At 40.6% G+C, this 16936-nt stretch overlaps 1 protein-coding gene across 16 annotated transcripts in view; it reads left to right on the top strand.

The window, feature by feature from the left end:
* Window positions 1–16936, top strand: part of DST (dystonin) — a 480589-nt gene that overhangs the window by 104947 nt on the left and 358706 nt on the right. For all 16 annotated transcript variants that reach the window (XM_038554403.1, XM_038554389.1, XM_038554383.1 and 13 more), the window contains exon 4: window positions 12234–12441. In XM_038554403.1, the coding sequence (XP_038410331.1) occupies window positions 12234–12441 (208 nt within the window). The remainder of the gene's footprint in view (window positions 1–12233; window positions 12442–16936) is intronic.

The following is a 16936-nucleotide window of genomic DNA, read 5'->3' as shown; positions in this document are numbered from 1 at the left end:
CATTTGCTTGGCTGTAACAATAGTTGCCAACTAGTCTCATCTGGTGTTGACCCCTAGTCAGTCCATTCTCTCCATGGCTGTCAGAGTCATCCATCCAGGAGGGCAACTCCTTATAACCCTTAAGCAACAGTCTGGCTCCTGCAAGGTCAAGTCTAGGTTCTGGTACTGCTTATAAGGCCCTCTAGGATCTCCATTTACCACCTGTGTCCCCAAGGCTCATCTGCTGTCACTTCCACCTTGAGCTTTCCAAAGCACCTTATGCTTTGCCTATGTCTCATTCTGGGGTATTGGTTAGATAACTTATAGGTGTAAACATATTTTCCCTCTTTCCCACTATTTTATTAGTTACCTTAATACCCACTTTGGAACAAGGCGGAAGTAAGCAAGTAAGCAAGCAAGTATATTTCCTTCTACTCTGGTTCTAGAGTAATTCAAAGTAGCCTTAAAAAGAAAAATGATGCTGGAGGAAGAAGGAGATGTAGGAGGAGATAGCTGCTGTGGTGATCTTGTTGGTGGGCTCTGTGTGTGTGTGTATGTGTGAGAGAGAGAGAGAGAGAGAGAGAGACAGACGGACAAACACAGGACATTTGTAGCCCTAGTTGGCAGAACTTCCTCTTTGAATCCCTACTCATATGGGACCCACTTGCTGAAGCCAAGCTGCAAGGCAGTGGATTCATTCAATAGATAGTCATGAGGAGCCCGTTCTCAAGAAATTGGGAGTCTAAAAAAAATATGACACAGTCACTGCCTACAAGGTGAGTTTGAATCTCAGGCTATAAACTCTGGTGTAAGATCTATCACTTTCTCTCTCTCTCTCCTTTCATGTCAACTTAGGTTCTGACTCCCAGTCTCCCATTATGCTGGGTTGGATGTTCCTTGCTTCCTCCATCTTGCAGTTGTATTAATAGTTTGGGTTTTTATAACATGCCAAAGGGTCAATGAATAGGAGGGAATATTTGTGATCCTCTGGGTTATGCTGATACACCTTCTGTGACTGCCCCATTGGGCCACATTGGGCCCTTTAGGCTATATCTGGGTTAGTCTCAGGACACAGGGATCATTCAAAAGGTTTACCATACAGGGGAACCTGTATGTCCAGGGATTGGTCCCCCTAGATATGCCAGGTAGCCATTGCTTTATGGGTCATCTTTTGGGATTTGAGAAGTCCCCTCCTCCAGGATCCACAGATGTTCCCTAGCCCAAGAGGGCCTCTTTTTAGGCCAGGGAAGGTCCTTTTTTCCAGAACCTTCTGCCCCTTTCTGCAACCCTACTCTCAACAGATTTAGGTTTGTGGAAAACAGAAGCCAAGAGTACTTGTAGGCTGTTTGTGCTTCTTGCCTTGACACATAGCTTTCCTTAGGGATAAAGCAAGGAAGGGATAGAGCTGGATTACCTTCTGGAAGAGAGATCTATTACAAGAAAAAAATGAAATATGAGGGAGCCCTTAGTGTATATGCAGGATCTTTGAGCCACATAGTTGTTCCAGGTGGATCTCAGGTGTTCTAAGAGTGGGAGAAATAGCATTTCTTCAGGAAAACCCAAATATTAGTTAAGGGCATTTGGAATGTACTTAGCATTTATTCCCTAGAGGAGAGGCTGTGAATGGACAGGGCACAATCCAGTAGGAAGCATCCCAACTGGGCAGTTTTCCATCAAGTCAGTTCAGGGGCAGTGGGCTTCCTTATGTTCAGGTAGTGATTCATGCTTCCAGTCAGGTGTGGCTTATGGTTATTTTCACTTAACACACTTGGAACAAGCCCCGTTTTCCTCAGACAGTGGAAGTACCAGGCACTTCAAATTTTATGTACTTGGCTTCAGTGCAATAATAAGGCACTCTTTTAAATAAAATCTTTAAAAAAATAATAAGGCACTTTTTAAAATGGAAAAGTAATTTTTCCACTTAATTTAAGCAGTAGCTGTTTGAAGTGAGAGAATAATTATGTAAGAGCTATTATCAAAAGCAATTTTCTAAAGTCTCATTAATGAAGACAGGTAATGAAAATGAAGGTATAAAGACATAACTCTGTTTATATTCCTACAGGGAAGAATTGAATACCTATAATTGCTTTTTTAAAAATACTAACGTGCTTATCTAAGTTTTTGTTGTTGTTTCCAATAATGGAGGCAATGGATTTAAAAGAAACAGAAGAATTTATTGGAAAGGTACAAAGATGTCCCATAGAATTGAAATGTTCAACAAAAAAGCTTAAGAAGGATAGATAGAAGAAACTACATGGGCCTTGTCTGCTGGGAGCTGTTATTAATGTGACCTAATTCCAATAACTAGTTCCAATAACACAGTCCCTGTGTCTCTATTTGTTGCTTCAAATTCCCTGGAATGACAGTCATATTGGCTCAACTGGAGTAAGTCATCTACCCCATGGATCATGCCAATGTGAATAGGTACCATCACTTATTGCTAAAATTTATTTGATTCTTTCTCCATATTGGGCATAGCAGTAAGCACTTTTCATGTATTACTTATTCTGCTACAGCCTTATATCTTATGTACTGTTATGTTTCCCATTTCTCAGATGAGAAAACCAAAGCCCAGAGAGGCCAGCTTTCCCAAGGTCATACAGCTATTTCCCGACATCCAGTCTTTGGCACAGTATGAAATGCACTTATCTTTAACTTTATGATTCGACAGTATGGATAGTAGTTGGGGTTTGGTCTTTGTAAATGTCCTATATCTTAGAGCCCCACATGTGTGATCATAGTCCACATCTTCTTTTTAACGGAAGTCAGAGCTATATCCTGGCTGTTGATAGTGTTTGGTATCAAAACACCCTCCATGACCTACACAAAGGTAGGAGAAACATTTGGTAGCAGATTTGACCATGGTAGGGGCAAGAGCAAACAACAGTGGGGGGTCAGCAGCGGTAGTGTGATGAGTGGGTGGGCCCGCTAGATTCACAGAGATCATGAGCCAGCATTTACAGAGACATAGAGTTTTGTTCCATTTCCTAGATGTTCAAAATGTGAACCAGGCTTCTTGGGAATGGAGCATAATGAGATCAGCACTTGGATGTCAGCAGGAACATGGAGTCTCCTCTTTCAGTTTGACACCAATTTAGCTGGGGTATTTTGATAGCCCTCTCCTTTTGTTCTGTATACTCCTCTCCAGTTTTCTTCTTATTGATTACTACTATGATTACTATCATCATCCTGTTGATTACTACTATGGTTCCTTCACTTTCTGAATGCAACAGTGTTATTCATCCCTTATGCCTTAATTTATGCCAGGAGCCACAAACTCACGGGCCAGGTGTTGTAAATAAATGAAGTAGGTCAGGAAGGGACCATATCAGAATGGAAAGCACATGTCCTTTCTAAAAAGGGAAAATACTACTAGGCTCAGTCTTCCAAATCTGTATTTTCATGCTAAATTCCTAATTTTTAAATATTTGTCATTAATTAGTTTTTAAAAATGAGTAGGCCAATCACAGCTCATCTGTAGGATGGCTCCATCAGCAGTTGACAGTTTTGGATATGATACTGTCAGAGGAGTGAGGGGTGGGGAACGCTTGAATCTTCATCCTGGCTTCTAAAGGGACTATAGATCATCTAGTCTCTTTTCTGAGTCAGTGTTTCTCTACTAATTGGCTTTATATTATTAATCACATCTTTATGTACATACGTTCTCATACTGGAAGAGATTTTTTTCAACCTAACACATTAAGATATTAATATTTAAATATAAGTTGGCTATTTTATCACCTCTGCTCTTCTGATTGGATTTTAAGCTCCTCCAAGCAGAAGCCTCTTTGCGCCTACTACATATTTTTAATTGATTGATATACATAAACATCCATTTAAAATATAAGATGAAATATTCTGTAGTTAGAGAGATGTTATTGGTATTTCAGTTTGTCTTACTAATGTGTTTCTGTTTTGTGGGGCTATTTTTAGTGTGTGTTTGCTCTTCTTTTTTCTTTTTTTTTAGATTTTTATTTATTTATTCATGAGAGACACACACAGAGAGAGAGAGAGGCAGAGACACAGGCAGAGGGAGAAGCAGGCTCCGTGCAGGGAGCTTGATATGGGACTCAATCCCGGAACCCTGGGATCACGCCCCCTGCCAAAGCCAGACGCCCAGCTGCTGAGCCACCCAGGTGTCCCATGTGTTTGCTCTTCTTTTGGGCAAATTATTTGAAATGTTTTTCCTCAGTTTGGAAAGACTATCTGCAGGTCCTCAAATGCAGACTAGTTCTGGATGTCTCTATTTTTATAATTTTAATATGATTGAACCTGAACTTGCAAAAAAAGAAAGTCTATTTGTAAAAGATTTTTAAAATTTTACAAAATTTGGCATTTTGTTACCTAGTATAATTTTTCTTTTATTTGTAATCTTTTTGGGGAGAAGATTTATGGAGGCGTTAGAACATGTAGGCCAAAGAATATTAAAAGTTGGGAGAGAAAACTAAATTCAACATTCTACTCAGCGAAGCCTTGGTCCCTTGGAGAAGGAAGATGGTCACTAGCATACAAAGCAGTTATTTCCACTGTTAAGTGGTCATATATATATATATATTTTTTTTTCAACTTGCAAGAGTTTTATTAAGGGAACATCTGTGAAGGAAAAACAAAGAAACAGGGAGAGGGACGGGGAGGCCTTCATACCATAATGCAAGTCTGACAACTAGGAAAGGAAGGGGGGTGGTGCGGGTTGAGCAAGGAGAGCCTTAGACTACATGCAGCACAATTCTAAGAAAGTTTCAGCCAGCTGCTGAGGAGTCCCCACAGCAACACTGCTCATTGGAGGAGTCCAGCACATCCCACAAAGGGGCCGGGTCAAATACCCACACTGCAGGTCCGTAAAGGGCTGGGAGTAGCCCAGGAGAAGCACGGCTTCGGCTTTGCTGCAAACTGAGTGCATTCCCTGGGATGGCAATTTAGAACCATGGGGGCAAGGGCTGATTCCAAAGGAAAGAAACGGTCATTGGAGATGAAGTTAGTTACAAGGAGGGGACTGGATGTTGGGAGTTCAAGTTCAACCATAATTATGCATTACACACTCCAGATTGCGTTGACAACCCCATAGTCACTGGGGATTTATACACTAATTAAAACGATCTTCTGGCAGACAGTGGGGGGGAAGGGGAGGAGTAACTAGCTTGCTGACATAGGATTTGATATATGACCATATATATTTTTATGAATGTAAACAGTTTTATTTAGAAACAGATAGGTACCTGTTTGCCTTGTAGAATATAAAACTTGGTTTACACTCTATAAAAAATAAGCAGTATCCAAATTCAAGAGAGCTAGCATTCACAGAACACACAATGTGGGCGTGTAGCTACTGTTCACCAGCCTTAGGCTTGAGTTAAACCAAAAGATAATCCAGGGGGATCATTAGAGATTAGAGTACAACACTTGCTGTTGAGCACCCAGCATCCATCTATCTATCATCTATCTATCTATCTATCTATCTATCTATCTATCTATCTATCTTTAGATTTTGTTTATTTATTCATGAGACACATGGAGAAAGAGGCAGAGACATAGGCAGAGGAAGAAGCCGCTCCTTTCGGGAAGCCTGATCCAGGACTTGATCCTAGGACCCTGGGATCATGACCTGAGCCAAAGTAGACTCTCAACTACTGAGCCACTCAGACATCCCAAGTGGTTTTATATTTTTATATGGTTTTTCTTTATTGTGAACTGACAGCTATCTCTGATCATTTCCATCCTTTGGGCCTGGTACTTTTTTTTTGGGGGGGCGCCTAGTACTGAGCACAGAACAAGTCTACTCCTTTTGGGTTCCCCAAATACATGGTAATATCTTTGAGGGCTGTATGTTAAGATGTTCTCCCAGTGATCTCATTTTAGGGCACTTAATAACATGTGATTGAGAGCACATGCTTTGGGGTCAGATGGAAATTCTGGCTCTACTTTGAATGGATAGAATGACCATGGACAAATTATTTAACCTCTCCAAACATCTTTCTTGGGTTGCAGTGAGTATTAAATTCACTATCTTTAGTGAATGAAAATGCTTAGTACAGTAATTCAGTAAATGATGTGTATAGTTAGAACATGCTGGTTAGACTAAAAGGAAGGAAGTCTGGCAAAATGGTTTAGTGCTAAGCCAAGACTGCCTAGAATCTGAAGCCCTGCTCCTCCCAGAAATGGGTTTTTGATGCTTATCTTGTAGAACTTCTTTACAGGTAGAGGAAAATTATGCTGTGTGAGCTTAGTTTCCCCAGAAACATAAGACCAAAGAACACTCTTAACTACTACATAATCCTTCTACTCTAGGAAGAGTTTGTGTCCTGAATTCCAGTGGTCTGCTTTCATAGGCTGATAAACTGGGCCTCTCCATCTAGAAAGAAACTTTTGACTTCCTTAATTCTTTGCCCAAAGCCTCCTCCCTGGAGTGAGATCCAAGAACCTTCCAACCTTCCAGCTTCCCTTCCCTCTGACCACTCTTTCCCCCTAACTCCACCTAGGCTCTTCTTCCTCTCTCATTTAAGGGCTCTTGCAAATCTTCTGAAAAGGAGAGAGTGAGAGACAGTTGATGTCTCACCAAACCAGAAGCCTCCTCTCTCTTACTGTTTAAAGGTAGTTTCCAGTTGGGAGGCTAATTAAGAATTATTTATTTGATGAGAGAGTACTTGAAGTATTCACCTGGTTTTGAAAAACATTTAAAACAAGCACAAAGTCCCCACAGTTACAATAACTTATTTTGTCGTCAAGGGGGTAAAACACACTTTCTTAAATTTTTTTAACTGTTTTCTCCAGCATCTGTTTATTTGTGGTAGAGATTGTTTTCTCTAGGATCTGCAATATCAAAAAACCCTTGCGTTTTTGACTTATTTCCCAATAAAAAACTAGTATATAAGTTTTTTTTGGCCATGCTGTGTATTTTTACATAATATGTAAGAAGCTAGTATTTGTATTTACCTCATCAATGGGATTTTAAGCAAAAATGGATTTTAATGTTTTTAAAGTTCTGATATCTTTCTTTTTGTTTATGTAAAATATAAAAAAGTGGTATTGAGCCAACTTTATGTTTATTGGATTGTATATTAAATGAATAACAGTGGTGCCTCCTTTTTTTTTTCCTTTCATCTAAAGCTATGCTTAGGACTGAGGCAAGCACATCACCTTTTTCTTGCCGCTTCTCTAATTGTATGTCAAGAACTACTAGGAGAAATTACTCAGATGGACAATCTCACTGTGTACTTGCAACCTGGGATTTTGATGTTGTGGAGTCAGGCCTAAGCAACACTTAGAGAAACTGAGAAAGGTCTTGTTTATGTGTTTCCTCCTGACTCCTCATTTTGATAATATTCAAATGTATAGAAAAGTTGAAAGAGTCATATAGTAAATACTTACTGTTAAGCTATTGCTATATTTATCAGTTCTGTTTTTATTAAAACAATTGAAAATAAGTACAGACATCATGACTTTCTTCAGCCTGGAAGATAAGAATAAAGTGTTCCTGGATAAGGACTCTTTCGTATACAACCACAATATCATTATCACACGTTAGAAAATTAAGAGTAGTTCCAGTAATATCTGATAAACAATCCATGATCCATGTTCAGATGCTCCTATTTGTCTCTAACATGTCTTTTTTAACTTAAAAAAAAGCATAGAATCTCATCAAGTTTCATGAGTTTGTTGTTACGTTTCATTTCTCTTTTAAATTTAGAACATGCCCTGTTTTTGGGGGCACATTTATTTCTTGACATTGATCTTTGTGAAGAGTGCAGGATAGTTATTTTGTTGAATGCCCCACAATCCATATTTGTCTAGTTGTTTCTTTTTTTATTTTATTTTTAAAGATTTTATTTATTTAGTTGAGAGACAGAGATAGAGGTAGTGAGAGAGAGAGCATGAGCAGGAGGAGAGGGAGAAGCAGACTCCCCGCTGAGCAGGAAGGCTCCATCCCAGGACCTTGAGATCATGACCTGAGCAGAAGGCAGACAGAAACTTAACTGACTGAGCCACTCAGGCGCCCCATTATTTTAAATATTTTATTTATTTATTTAAGAGATAGTGTGTGTGAGTGGGGGAGGAGCAGAAGCAGAGGGGGAAAGAATCTCAAGAAGTCTCCACACTAGGTGAAGCCCTTAATTTGGCTCTATCTTGTGAGTTTGAGATCATGACCTTGAGATTATAACCTGAGCCTAAACCCAGAGTCAGATGCTTAACCGACTGAGCCACTCAGGCACCCCTGTCTAATTGTTTCTTTACATGCTTTTTAGTTTTTAATCTTTTGGTAAATTTTTGGAGATATATTTACGTATAAATATGCATAAAATATAGGTATGTGGGTTTGTGGAAATTACCTTTTCAGTTTCAGGGATCCTCAAAGTCTGGCTCTTTTACAAACCCTTATCTCTGCACTTGTTTCTCCATTGCATTTAGAGAATGCCTAGTGCAGAGACAATTTCCTGGCACTTTCCTGCAGATCAGGGTGCTAAGACTGGGCGGTTTCCAATTTAAGCAGTTCCATTGTACTTATCTCAGATCCCCACTGGAGTTTCAATTAGGGAAGTTATTGTTTAGTTCCCCTTCTAAAAATGTTACATTCTGTAATTATCTTGGCTTTAAGAAATTTGGGTTGTTTTTACACCATGTGAATGCACTGGCTATTAGGAAAGTCATTTTAAAGTTTTGGTGATCTAATTCACTTGTTAAAACTGCTTTAATCATTAGGTTATAATGAGACACAAATACAGGGTGTTTAGGTTCCTCACAACCTGGTGTTTTTGGTTCTAGAGACTCAGCATCAATCCAGAGATGGTTCATTGCCCTTTATTAAAAAAAAAAAAAAAAAAGGCCAAATGTTAATATTATGACCTGGGCCAACTTTGTCTTTATTCTCCTAATTACCCTTACTTCTTTTTCTGCATACTCCACAGTGCTTTCTTATTTCTCTTGTTCTCAATGTGAATGCCAAATGGTGATGACAGATGATGGTGTAGGAGTCCTTAACCTGGGGTCAGTGGGTCATTGAACCCCATAAAATCATATGCAAAGTTTGTTTATATTTGCCCATGTATTCTGTTCTAGAAAGACATTCCCATAGATTTCTTCAATTTTTCAGGGTGCCTGTGAGCCCCAAGTGGTTTAAAAGCACTGGTTAAATAGTTACTTATTCCTAGGGCCTTTGCTATTTTCTCTGACTCTTGGCATAGTATCTTTCTTTTTATTAGTCTTTTTGTGTATTTGTTTTGGATTAAAAAATTACAAGGGATAAAATGAAATCCATTTATAATATTAGTCAACACCCAGAGATAACCATTGTTTACATACTGGTAAATAGTTATCTATCTACCTATCATCTGTCTACCTATTTATCAATCATCTATCTATCCAGCTACACACACAGACGCGCGCGCACACACACACACACACACACAATTATTTTTTAAAGGAATCATTCTATATGAACTCTTTATATTTTGCTAAGTGTAGATTGATAACACTTCTGTTTAATTGTAGTTCATTGTAGTTCTGTGCTGCATGTAGTTCATTATATGGATATACTGTAATTATCCAATCTCCTATTCATGGACATAGATATTTATATTTTAATAGGAATCGAGCCTTAGGCAACAAGAGAAATCTTGGGGCTTTTGCTGGTCACAAGAGCCCTCTTCCTTCGTCTTATCCTTGCAAGCCCCACTATATCAAAGGTGAGGCTCTGGATTTTGGACCAGAGAACATGTTTGCTTTTTCCAAAAAGAGAGAGAGACCATACTCTTAAACTCCAGCCCCTAAGATAGTGACATGAATTGGCAAGTCATTTCAAATCAATAAAGCATATAACAGTTTTATAGGATTGATCGCCTTTAAAGCCACTTCTTTCAAATCCATTCTCAATTTTCAAGATTCAAATGGGCCTAATTGTGTATAATTTCCATACATTTTTAAAAGTGTTTATGAAAATTATTATGGGGAAAAAAACCACTAATACTTCCTTAAAGTGCTTGAATCATGTAGCCTTGGAGACTTTACCAGATATAAATATGTATGATTTCTGTCGGTCTGTGTGTCTGCCTTTATATTTTCATATGATATATTGCTGAAAGAGGTGTTGCTGATTGTCTTTTCCTTCTTTCCTTTCTTATCTGTTTACCAGTGACACTACCAGATTAGAGGCTGCCCCAGTCAACACCCTTGGGTCCAGGAGTAGTAACTGTTCCCATCTGGCTACGTGTGATTAATGGTGTTTATGTCATGGCATAAATCACATCTTGCTGTTCAATCAGCTGAGACTCAGGCCATTAAAAAAAATTACTCTATCTATAAAAATCAATAACCGGTGGTTTTTGGAAGGAGCAGTTCTTTAACAGTTCTTCTCTAAGTCTATCTGTAAAGATAAACAATCTGATTACTATAGTTGCTGAAATTGTGCAGGCAACAACAAGAAATATAATCTCACAGATAAAGGATGACCTTAAGTAAGGACAGGTAGGAAGCCATTTCAAGGAAGACAAGGCAACCAAAGAAACCCAATACCCTTTCGAAAGTCTTCAAGAATGTCACCTTTTTCATGGATCCAGCCAACAAAACAACAACCTCAGAGAGCTCAAGATGAATTTTCCAAAAAGCGTGGAAAATAAATTAGGTTGATAATAGCTTTCTGTGACTGACTTAATACCACTCACAATTCTCAGTGGACTCTAGCTACAATACAGAAAATCAATTTTATTTATTTACTTCATGCCTGCCTCATACATTATTGCCATGAGGCGAACACACAAAATCTGAATAAATAAATTAGCCAAGGTGATGAAATTTCAGGTAAAACAAAATGGAAGACCACTTTTTGGAGGAAAGAATAGAGCTAAAGGTAAATCTTAAGACGCTTAACTTTGTGGGGAATATTATGCATCTTAATATTGTGATGTTGACCATGTGTAACAACATGCCTGAATAGACAGAGGCAAGATTAATAGTCCTGATTCACTTATAGTTTGTTTCACAGGCTGTGGTGAGTGCTTTGGGATGTTGCTCACACAGCCTGTTTTGCTGCAGTAGCCACTGCTTTTGTGAGCAGCCCAGTGTTTTTGCTCAAATTGGAGTATGCCTCACTGATTCCTGTCTGCAACTTGCTTCTTAGGAATCTGTGACTGCAAGATACATTGCAGGAATTTGAATTGTACCAGTTTTGCCATCTTTACAATGCATCTTACTTAGCAAAGTGGAATTCTAAATGGGAAAGTGAAGATTTCTCTTTGGTACTTTATTTAACTATGTTCACAGCGCAGATCATATCCTATTTCCACAATAAGGTGGTGGCCCTCTACATAATCACAAACCCAACTCCATAAAGAAGGCAGGAATAGTATCTGGTGCCTTTTCCCTGTATGAAAGATAGAACCCTTTTATGCGAGATATGATCTCGCAGATTTGTTCTTACTGGATGAAGGGAGGACTAACCTTCAGGCAAAGTGCTTTGGTGGAAGCATCCTGTTTCTCATTTCACCGTGTAATGACCAGGGGCTGAGAAGGGCTCTGTTTCCTGTCACTGCACTGCATCATCCTCATTTACATTATTGGCAGCTGTTACTTTGCTAGAAGTTTAAATTATCTGAAGAACTCTCAACTGAGTTCAGATGTTTGTTTATTGGAGCTGTCTTAGGCTTCTGAAAACAGTCTTTTGTTTTCTCAAGATTCTCAGAATCTGCCATTCCTCCCTCCTTGCTCTTTTCTGGGAACCTGCTTCAATCTCATGAAGCAAATTAAATAAAGAGGAGAAGGGGTTTAAAACTCGTCAGAAGGGAGACTCCAGTGGTGAGGCAACCTGAAACGGAAAGGAACTGGGACTCGACATCCTGCATTTGTGCTTTGTTTTTGAAACTTCGAGCTAGTTGCATTAATGAATTAACCAGCAGCCTAGTAATGGAAAATGTTTCTCCTGTCCTGGTGGGGGAGCCAAATACTATAGATTTGTAACAGGAAGGCTGTTGATTCTGGCTTCATTGTTGGGCCAGTCATTTGTGAGCTGGTGGCCGGACCGCAGGCCACACACTTCTGCGCAAATCTTCCATGTATTGGGACTGCCTGGGTTTTGTTTCTGCTGTCGGAGACGCGGCCAAGAAAAGATGGTGAGCCCTGGGTTTCATTTCTTGTTTGTGTATCCCCTCGGCATTGAGGATGGTGCAGGATGCCAGACTCAGTTCGGGGGCAGGGAGGGGGCTGTTGAAATCGATGAGCATATGTGAGTGTTTTGCTGTTAACGCTTTTTTCTGTGTCATCCTCTGTAGAGTTCCGGGAACGCGTCCTATCGCTGCTCTATGTCTTCCTCTGCGGATTTTTCCGATGAGGATGATTTCAGCCAGAAATCTGGCTCTGCATCTCCAGCTCCGGGAGACACCTTACCCTGGAATTTGCCTAAACATGAGAGATCAAAAAGAAAGATTCACGGGGGCTCGGTGCTGGACCCCGCTGAGAGGGCAGTGCTTAGGATAGCAGGTAAGCGCATCCGGGGAGGGGATGAAGCCCGGACGGGAGTTAAGGAAATTCACCCATCTGCGCCCCCGCAGGGGCCCCGTAGCTGGGAGCTGATGCCCGGGGCAGAGATTTGTGTTCAAGGTGGGGGAGGAGGATGACCATGTTTACTTTATGCCCGATTTCTATCTGAGAAAGCAGTTTGCCCAGCCTGCTGGTGACTAAGCTGTTTGGCCCTGTCTTCTGGTTGGATGGATTGATACCTTTGAAATGCAAGGGGATATTTACAGACATCTGCATTAAACTTTCCTATTTACATGCCATAGCTACTGTGACATTATGAAAGTATTAACCTCAGTGACTCCTAGTGTATTTGCTAGAAGCCTTGAGAAAGCTGTCTTCATTTCCATTTTTTGCCCAGGGACACTGAGCTCTACAGATTTAACTGGGGTAGATTCCTGATGTTTGGTACCCAGAATTGCAAAGGGAATCTCAACAATTTGGATGCCATTTTTTTTTTTTTCATGTAGCATCTTTATTAATGTCATGTGTCCATAGCAGCTTTCTGTCTCTGGTGCTTTTGAGGGCTTAGCCATTATGCATTCCTGATTAATTAATATAGGGGAGGTGCCAATGTTTCTGTTCTGTTACTGGTGTTCCTTTGCGCTGGCTGTAAAAGAGAACTAGAAGGGCTGGCTTGTTTTACCCAGCTGTAAGCTAAGAACACTGAGGAAAACAATCCTCCAACCTTGCAGTGCCTGTGTGGTTTCTTCATATGTGTTCTGGGCATGAGACTTGCTTCCTGGGGTGATTGTTTTTCAGTTCCCTCAATAATTTTCTCTCTCTCAGAATGGTAATGGGCAGGATGTACTAAGCCTTTTGGGGCTCTTGCAAAGGCCAAAGGTCAGTTTTTTTTCCAGAGCTGGTTTCTGCAGCCACTGGATCTGGCCTCCTTTCCTTTCCACTTACCCACTCTCACTCTGGGGTGGTGGGTGTGTGCCCACTCAGTTTCTTTTGCCTCCCACTACAATGCAAAGTTGGTACTTTCTCTTCTCTGAGGGGGCTGGTGGGGACTAGTCCAGATTCCAGTCACTACAGCAGCAGAGACTCCCCCTACAGTCCCCACAGTGGGATTTTCTGATTACGGGAAAAACAAACAGCGCCCAGCCAGCCATTCTCTAGTCTGGGTTTCTGGGGCAACAGCCTTGAGCTTCTTCTGGCTTCTGTTGTGAGATGCTGGCTGGTCTCTTCCAGGCCTCAAGGGGAGGGGTGGAATGGGGGAAAGGGTGGGAGGAGGGAAGATCCAGGAGACAGACTGTTTGGGAGCCAAGTGAGAGCAAGCAGGGCGGGCCCAGGGCAGCTGAGACAGACCTAGCTCTCACCACCCTCCTCAAGTACTAAAAAGTGTTTAGTCACTGAGACCTGACTCCTTGTCCTGTTGAGACACCTGTCCTGACTCCACTACCCCCACCCTGCCCCTCCATGAGCAGGTCTGAAGCACCGAGACAGTACCTGCACCCCATCTTTGGCTCAGCAGGAAGGGAAGACAGGTGAAGGGAGGGTATTGAGAGAACTTGGAGCTTTGGCCCATCAGAACATGATGCTTGTGTTCCGTTCATTTTTTTTTTGTGCAAAGAAGAAGGTGTTTCTGACCCGAGGGATTTGGTAATGATGGCAGAAGTGGATATTTTGCTTTTGGTAGTGCAGGAAGGGGTTATGAGAGAAGGACCGGTCAGGTGTTTGTCAGGAGGAATGAGATTATATAAATTAGGGAAAACAACCAGGCAGGAAGTCGGGAGAAGTTGGGGGAACTAATCATCAGTGCACACTGTAGGTGAGGAAGAAATGGAGGAATCCATCTGATGGGATGCAGTGGACAGGGGGATGCTGACATGGATAGACTGTGGACTCTTTGAGGGCAGGGGCCAGGTCTCATTTGTTATAAAATGTGCATTGAGTTATTTGTGTAGATTGCTATGAAGTTAGTGGTTGTTAATGCACTTGAGGCCTCAAAGTTACATACTTTTAAGAAATTAATAAAAAACAAAACAAAACTACAAACAGAATAAGCAGCCCTAATATGGAAATGTGTTCTGTATTTAAAATAAATATTGATATGTTGGCTGTTTTCTATACAGACCATAATAATATCTTGGGAGCAGAGACTTGGAGGTCGGTCTTCAAATATCTGTTTAATAATAATGTGGCTAAAATATGAAATTCAGATATATTATGTTTCAATAAGTTCATCACATCACCTGGTGTGAAGATAAGGGAACAGGGCTTCTGAGGGATTTTGATGCTGTGGATAGTTTGAAGATATGCCATTTTTAAAAAAGATTTATTTTTTCATGAGACAGAGAGAGAGAGAGAGGGCAGAGACAGAGGCAGAGGGAGACATAGGCAGAGGGATGTAGGACTCCATCCCAGGACCCTGAGATCATTACCTGAGCTGAAGGCAGACGCTCAACCACTGAGCCACCCAGGTGCCCTGAAAATATACCATTAAAAGATTCTGACTTTTAACTTTATTAGACATTTTCACACTCTGCCTGAAACTCACCCCATCTTAAAAATTCATCCCTAGGAAGAGGTGGGATGAGGTTCAGAAATGGTATGAGGATGTCCATAGTGTTCACTGTTTAGTAACAAAGGAGTTGGAAGTCCACTATTTTATTTGTTTTTAAGGTCATAAAAATAGAATTGAACATGAAAATGCCTAGAGTCAAAAAAACCATATGGTCTGTGAGATACCTTAATTCATTCACATTTAATAAATATTGATTGAGCCCCTGGGATAAATGGAAGAAAAGCACATAGTTTTGCTTTTAAAGAAGTTACAGGGATCCCTGGGTGGCGCAGCGGTTTGGCGCCTGCCTTTGGCCCAGGGCGTGATCCTGGAGACCCGGGATCGAATCCCACGTCGGGCTCCCGGTGCATGGAGCCTGCTTCTCCCTCTGCCTGTGTCTCTGCCTCTCTCTCTCTCTGTGTGTGTGACTATCATAAATAAATAAAAATTAAAAAAAATAAAGAAGTTACAGTCCAATATAATAACTGGATGTATTGTTAGACATTTATAATGCGGTGGGAGAGATTCGTTGTTATGGCTATATAAGTACCTAACATGAAAAGATCCCAGAGGAAAGTCTAACGTGGACAGGGAAGAGAGGCATGGGAGGTTCCTGAGAGGCTTCTCAGGGGAAGTGTCAAGTGAGGTGAGATTTGAAGAGCTTGATGGGAGTAGGGGGAAAAGGAATGCCACTTTGGAGGGATGGAACTGGAGAACAAAGATAGGGAATGTGTCTAAATGGAAATTTCAAGTAATATGCATAGTAGAGCATGGGATTTGGTAGAGAACAGCAGAAATTGTAAAGGTGCCTGTGTGCCATACTGAGGAGATTGGACCATTTGGGGAATTATTGGACCATTTGGGGAATTACCGAAAGATTTCTCAGCAGTGCAGTGATATAATCAGGTTTACATTTCAGAGAGTCTTATTGGTGATGGTGTCATATGTCTGACACTTGACAATTTTAAAAGTGCTTTTGCACTTACAGTGGTGTTCTCATTTTAAAATCAGAGACTATACACCTTTCCTATCTTGTAGGGTCAGTGTGAGGAAAAGATGACAAGGTGTAAGGGATGGGGCTTTGTAATACCCATTGTATAAATGACTTTTACATAAGAGCTATAGATCTGCTGTTCTTAGTTACTGGATATAGTAGATTGGGTTTTTTTAGTCTTGAAGTGCCTGTAAAGATACACGGTTTGCTGGTGATTGGTGCTATTGTAAAATATGAATTTTTGTCCTGTGTAAATTCTTTAAAGTTGGAATTGAAGGATCTTAGCAGAGTCAGACTTTGGACTCAGGCAAACTTGGATTTTAATTCTCCCTCTATCACTAGCCAGTTGTATTTTCTTCAGCAATTTTTGAATTTTTCTCAGCTTTGCTTTCTCTATTAAAGGGTCATGGCTGTGGTGAGTAAATAAAGTAGTGAGTGCAAAATGTTTTGCAAATTCTTTGGCATGTGGTTAAATGCTGTATACATGATAGTTTGCTGATGGTCAGATGCTCCTATTTATTTTTTAAAATTATTTGTTTATTTGAATGAGAGTGAGAGGGACATCATGAGCAGGGGGGAGGGGCAGAGGGAGAGAGAGAATCTCAAGCAGATTTCACTCTAAGCATGGAGCCCAACGTGGGGCTTGATCTTAAGACCCTGAGATCATGACCCAAGCTGAAACCAAGTTAGTTGCTTAACCCCTGAGCTACCAGGCACACCATGGTTAGATGCTCTTATAAGCACTTACTACATTATCTCATTTAGTCTCCCAACGACCTTATGAAGTAGGTATAATTATTTTCTCCATTTTTCTTTTTTTTTTCTCCATTTTTCAGTCCAGAAATTGGCTGAGAAAGGGAGAGATTCTTCCCAAGGTCATACAACTAGGAAGTAGTGGGTTTCTAATTTGAATTCATGTATTCTTAACTCCAGAGGCCAGCCTCTTAACTGCTATG

This window comes from Canis lupus, chromosome 12, assembly GCF_011100685.1.
Source record: "Canis lupus familiaris isolate Mischka breed German Shepherd chromosome 12, alternate assembly UU_Cfam_GSD_1.0, whole genome shotgun sequence".
NCBI lineage: Eukaryota > Metazoa > Chordata > Mammalia > Carnivora > Canidae > Canis > Canis lupus.
This window is presented reverse-complemented; position numbering and strand designations above follow the sequence as displayed.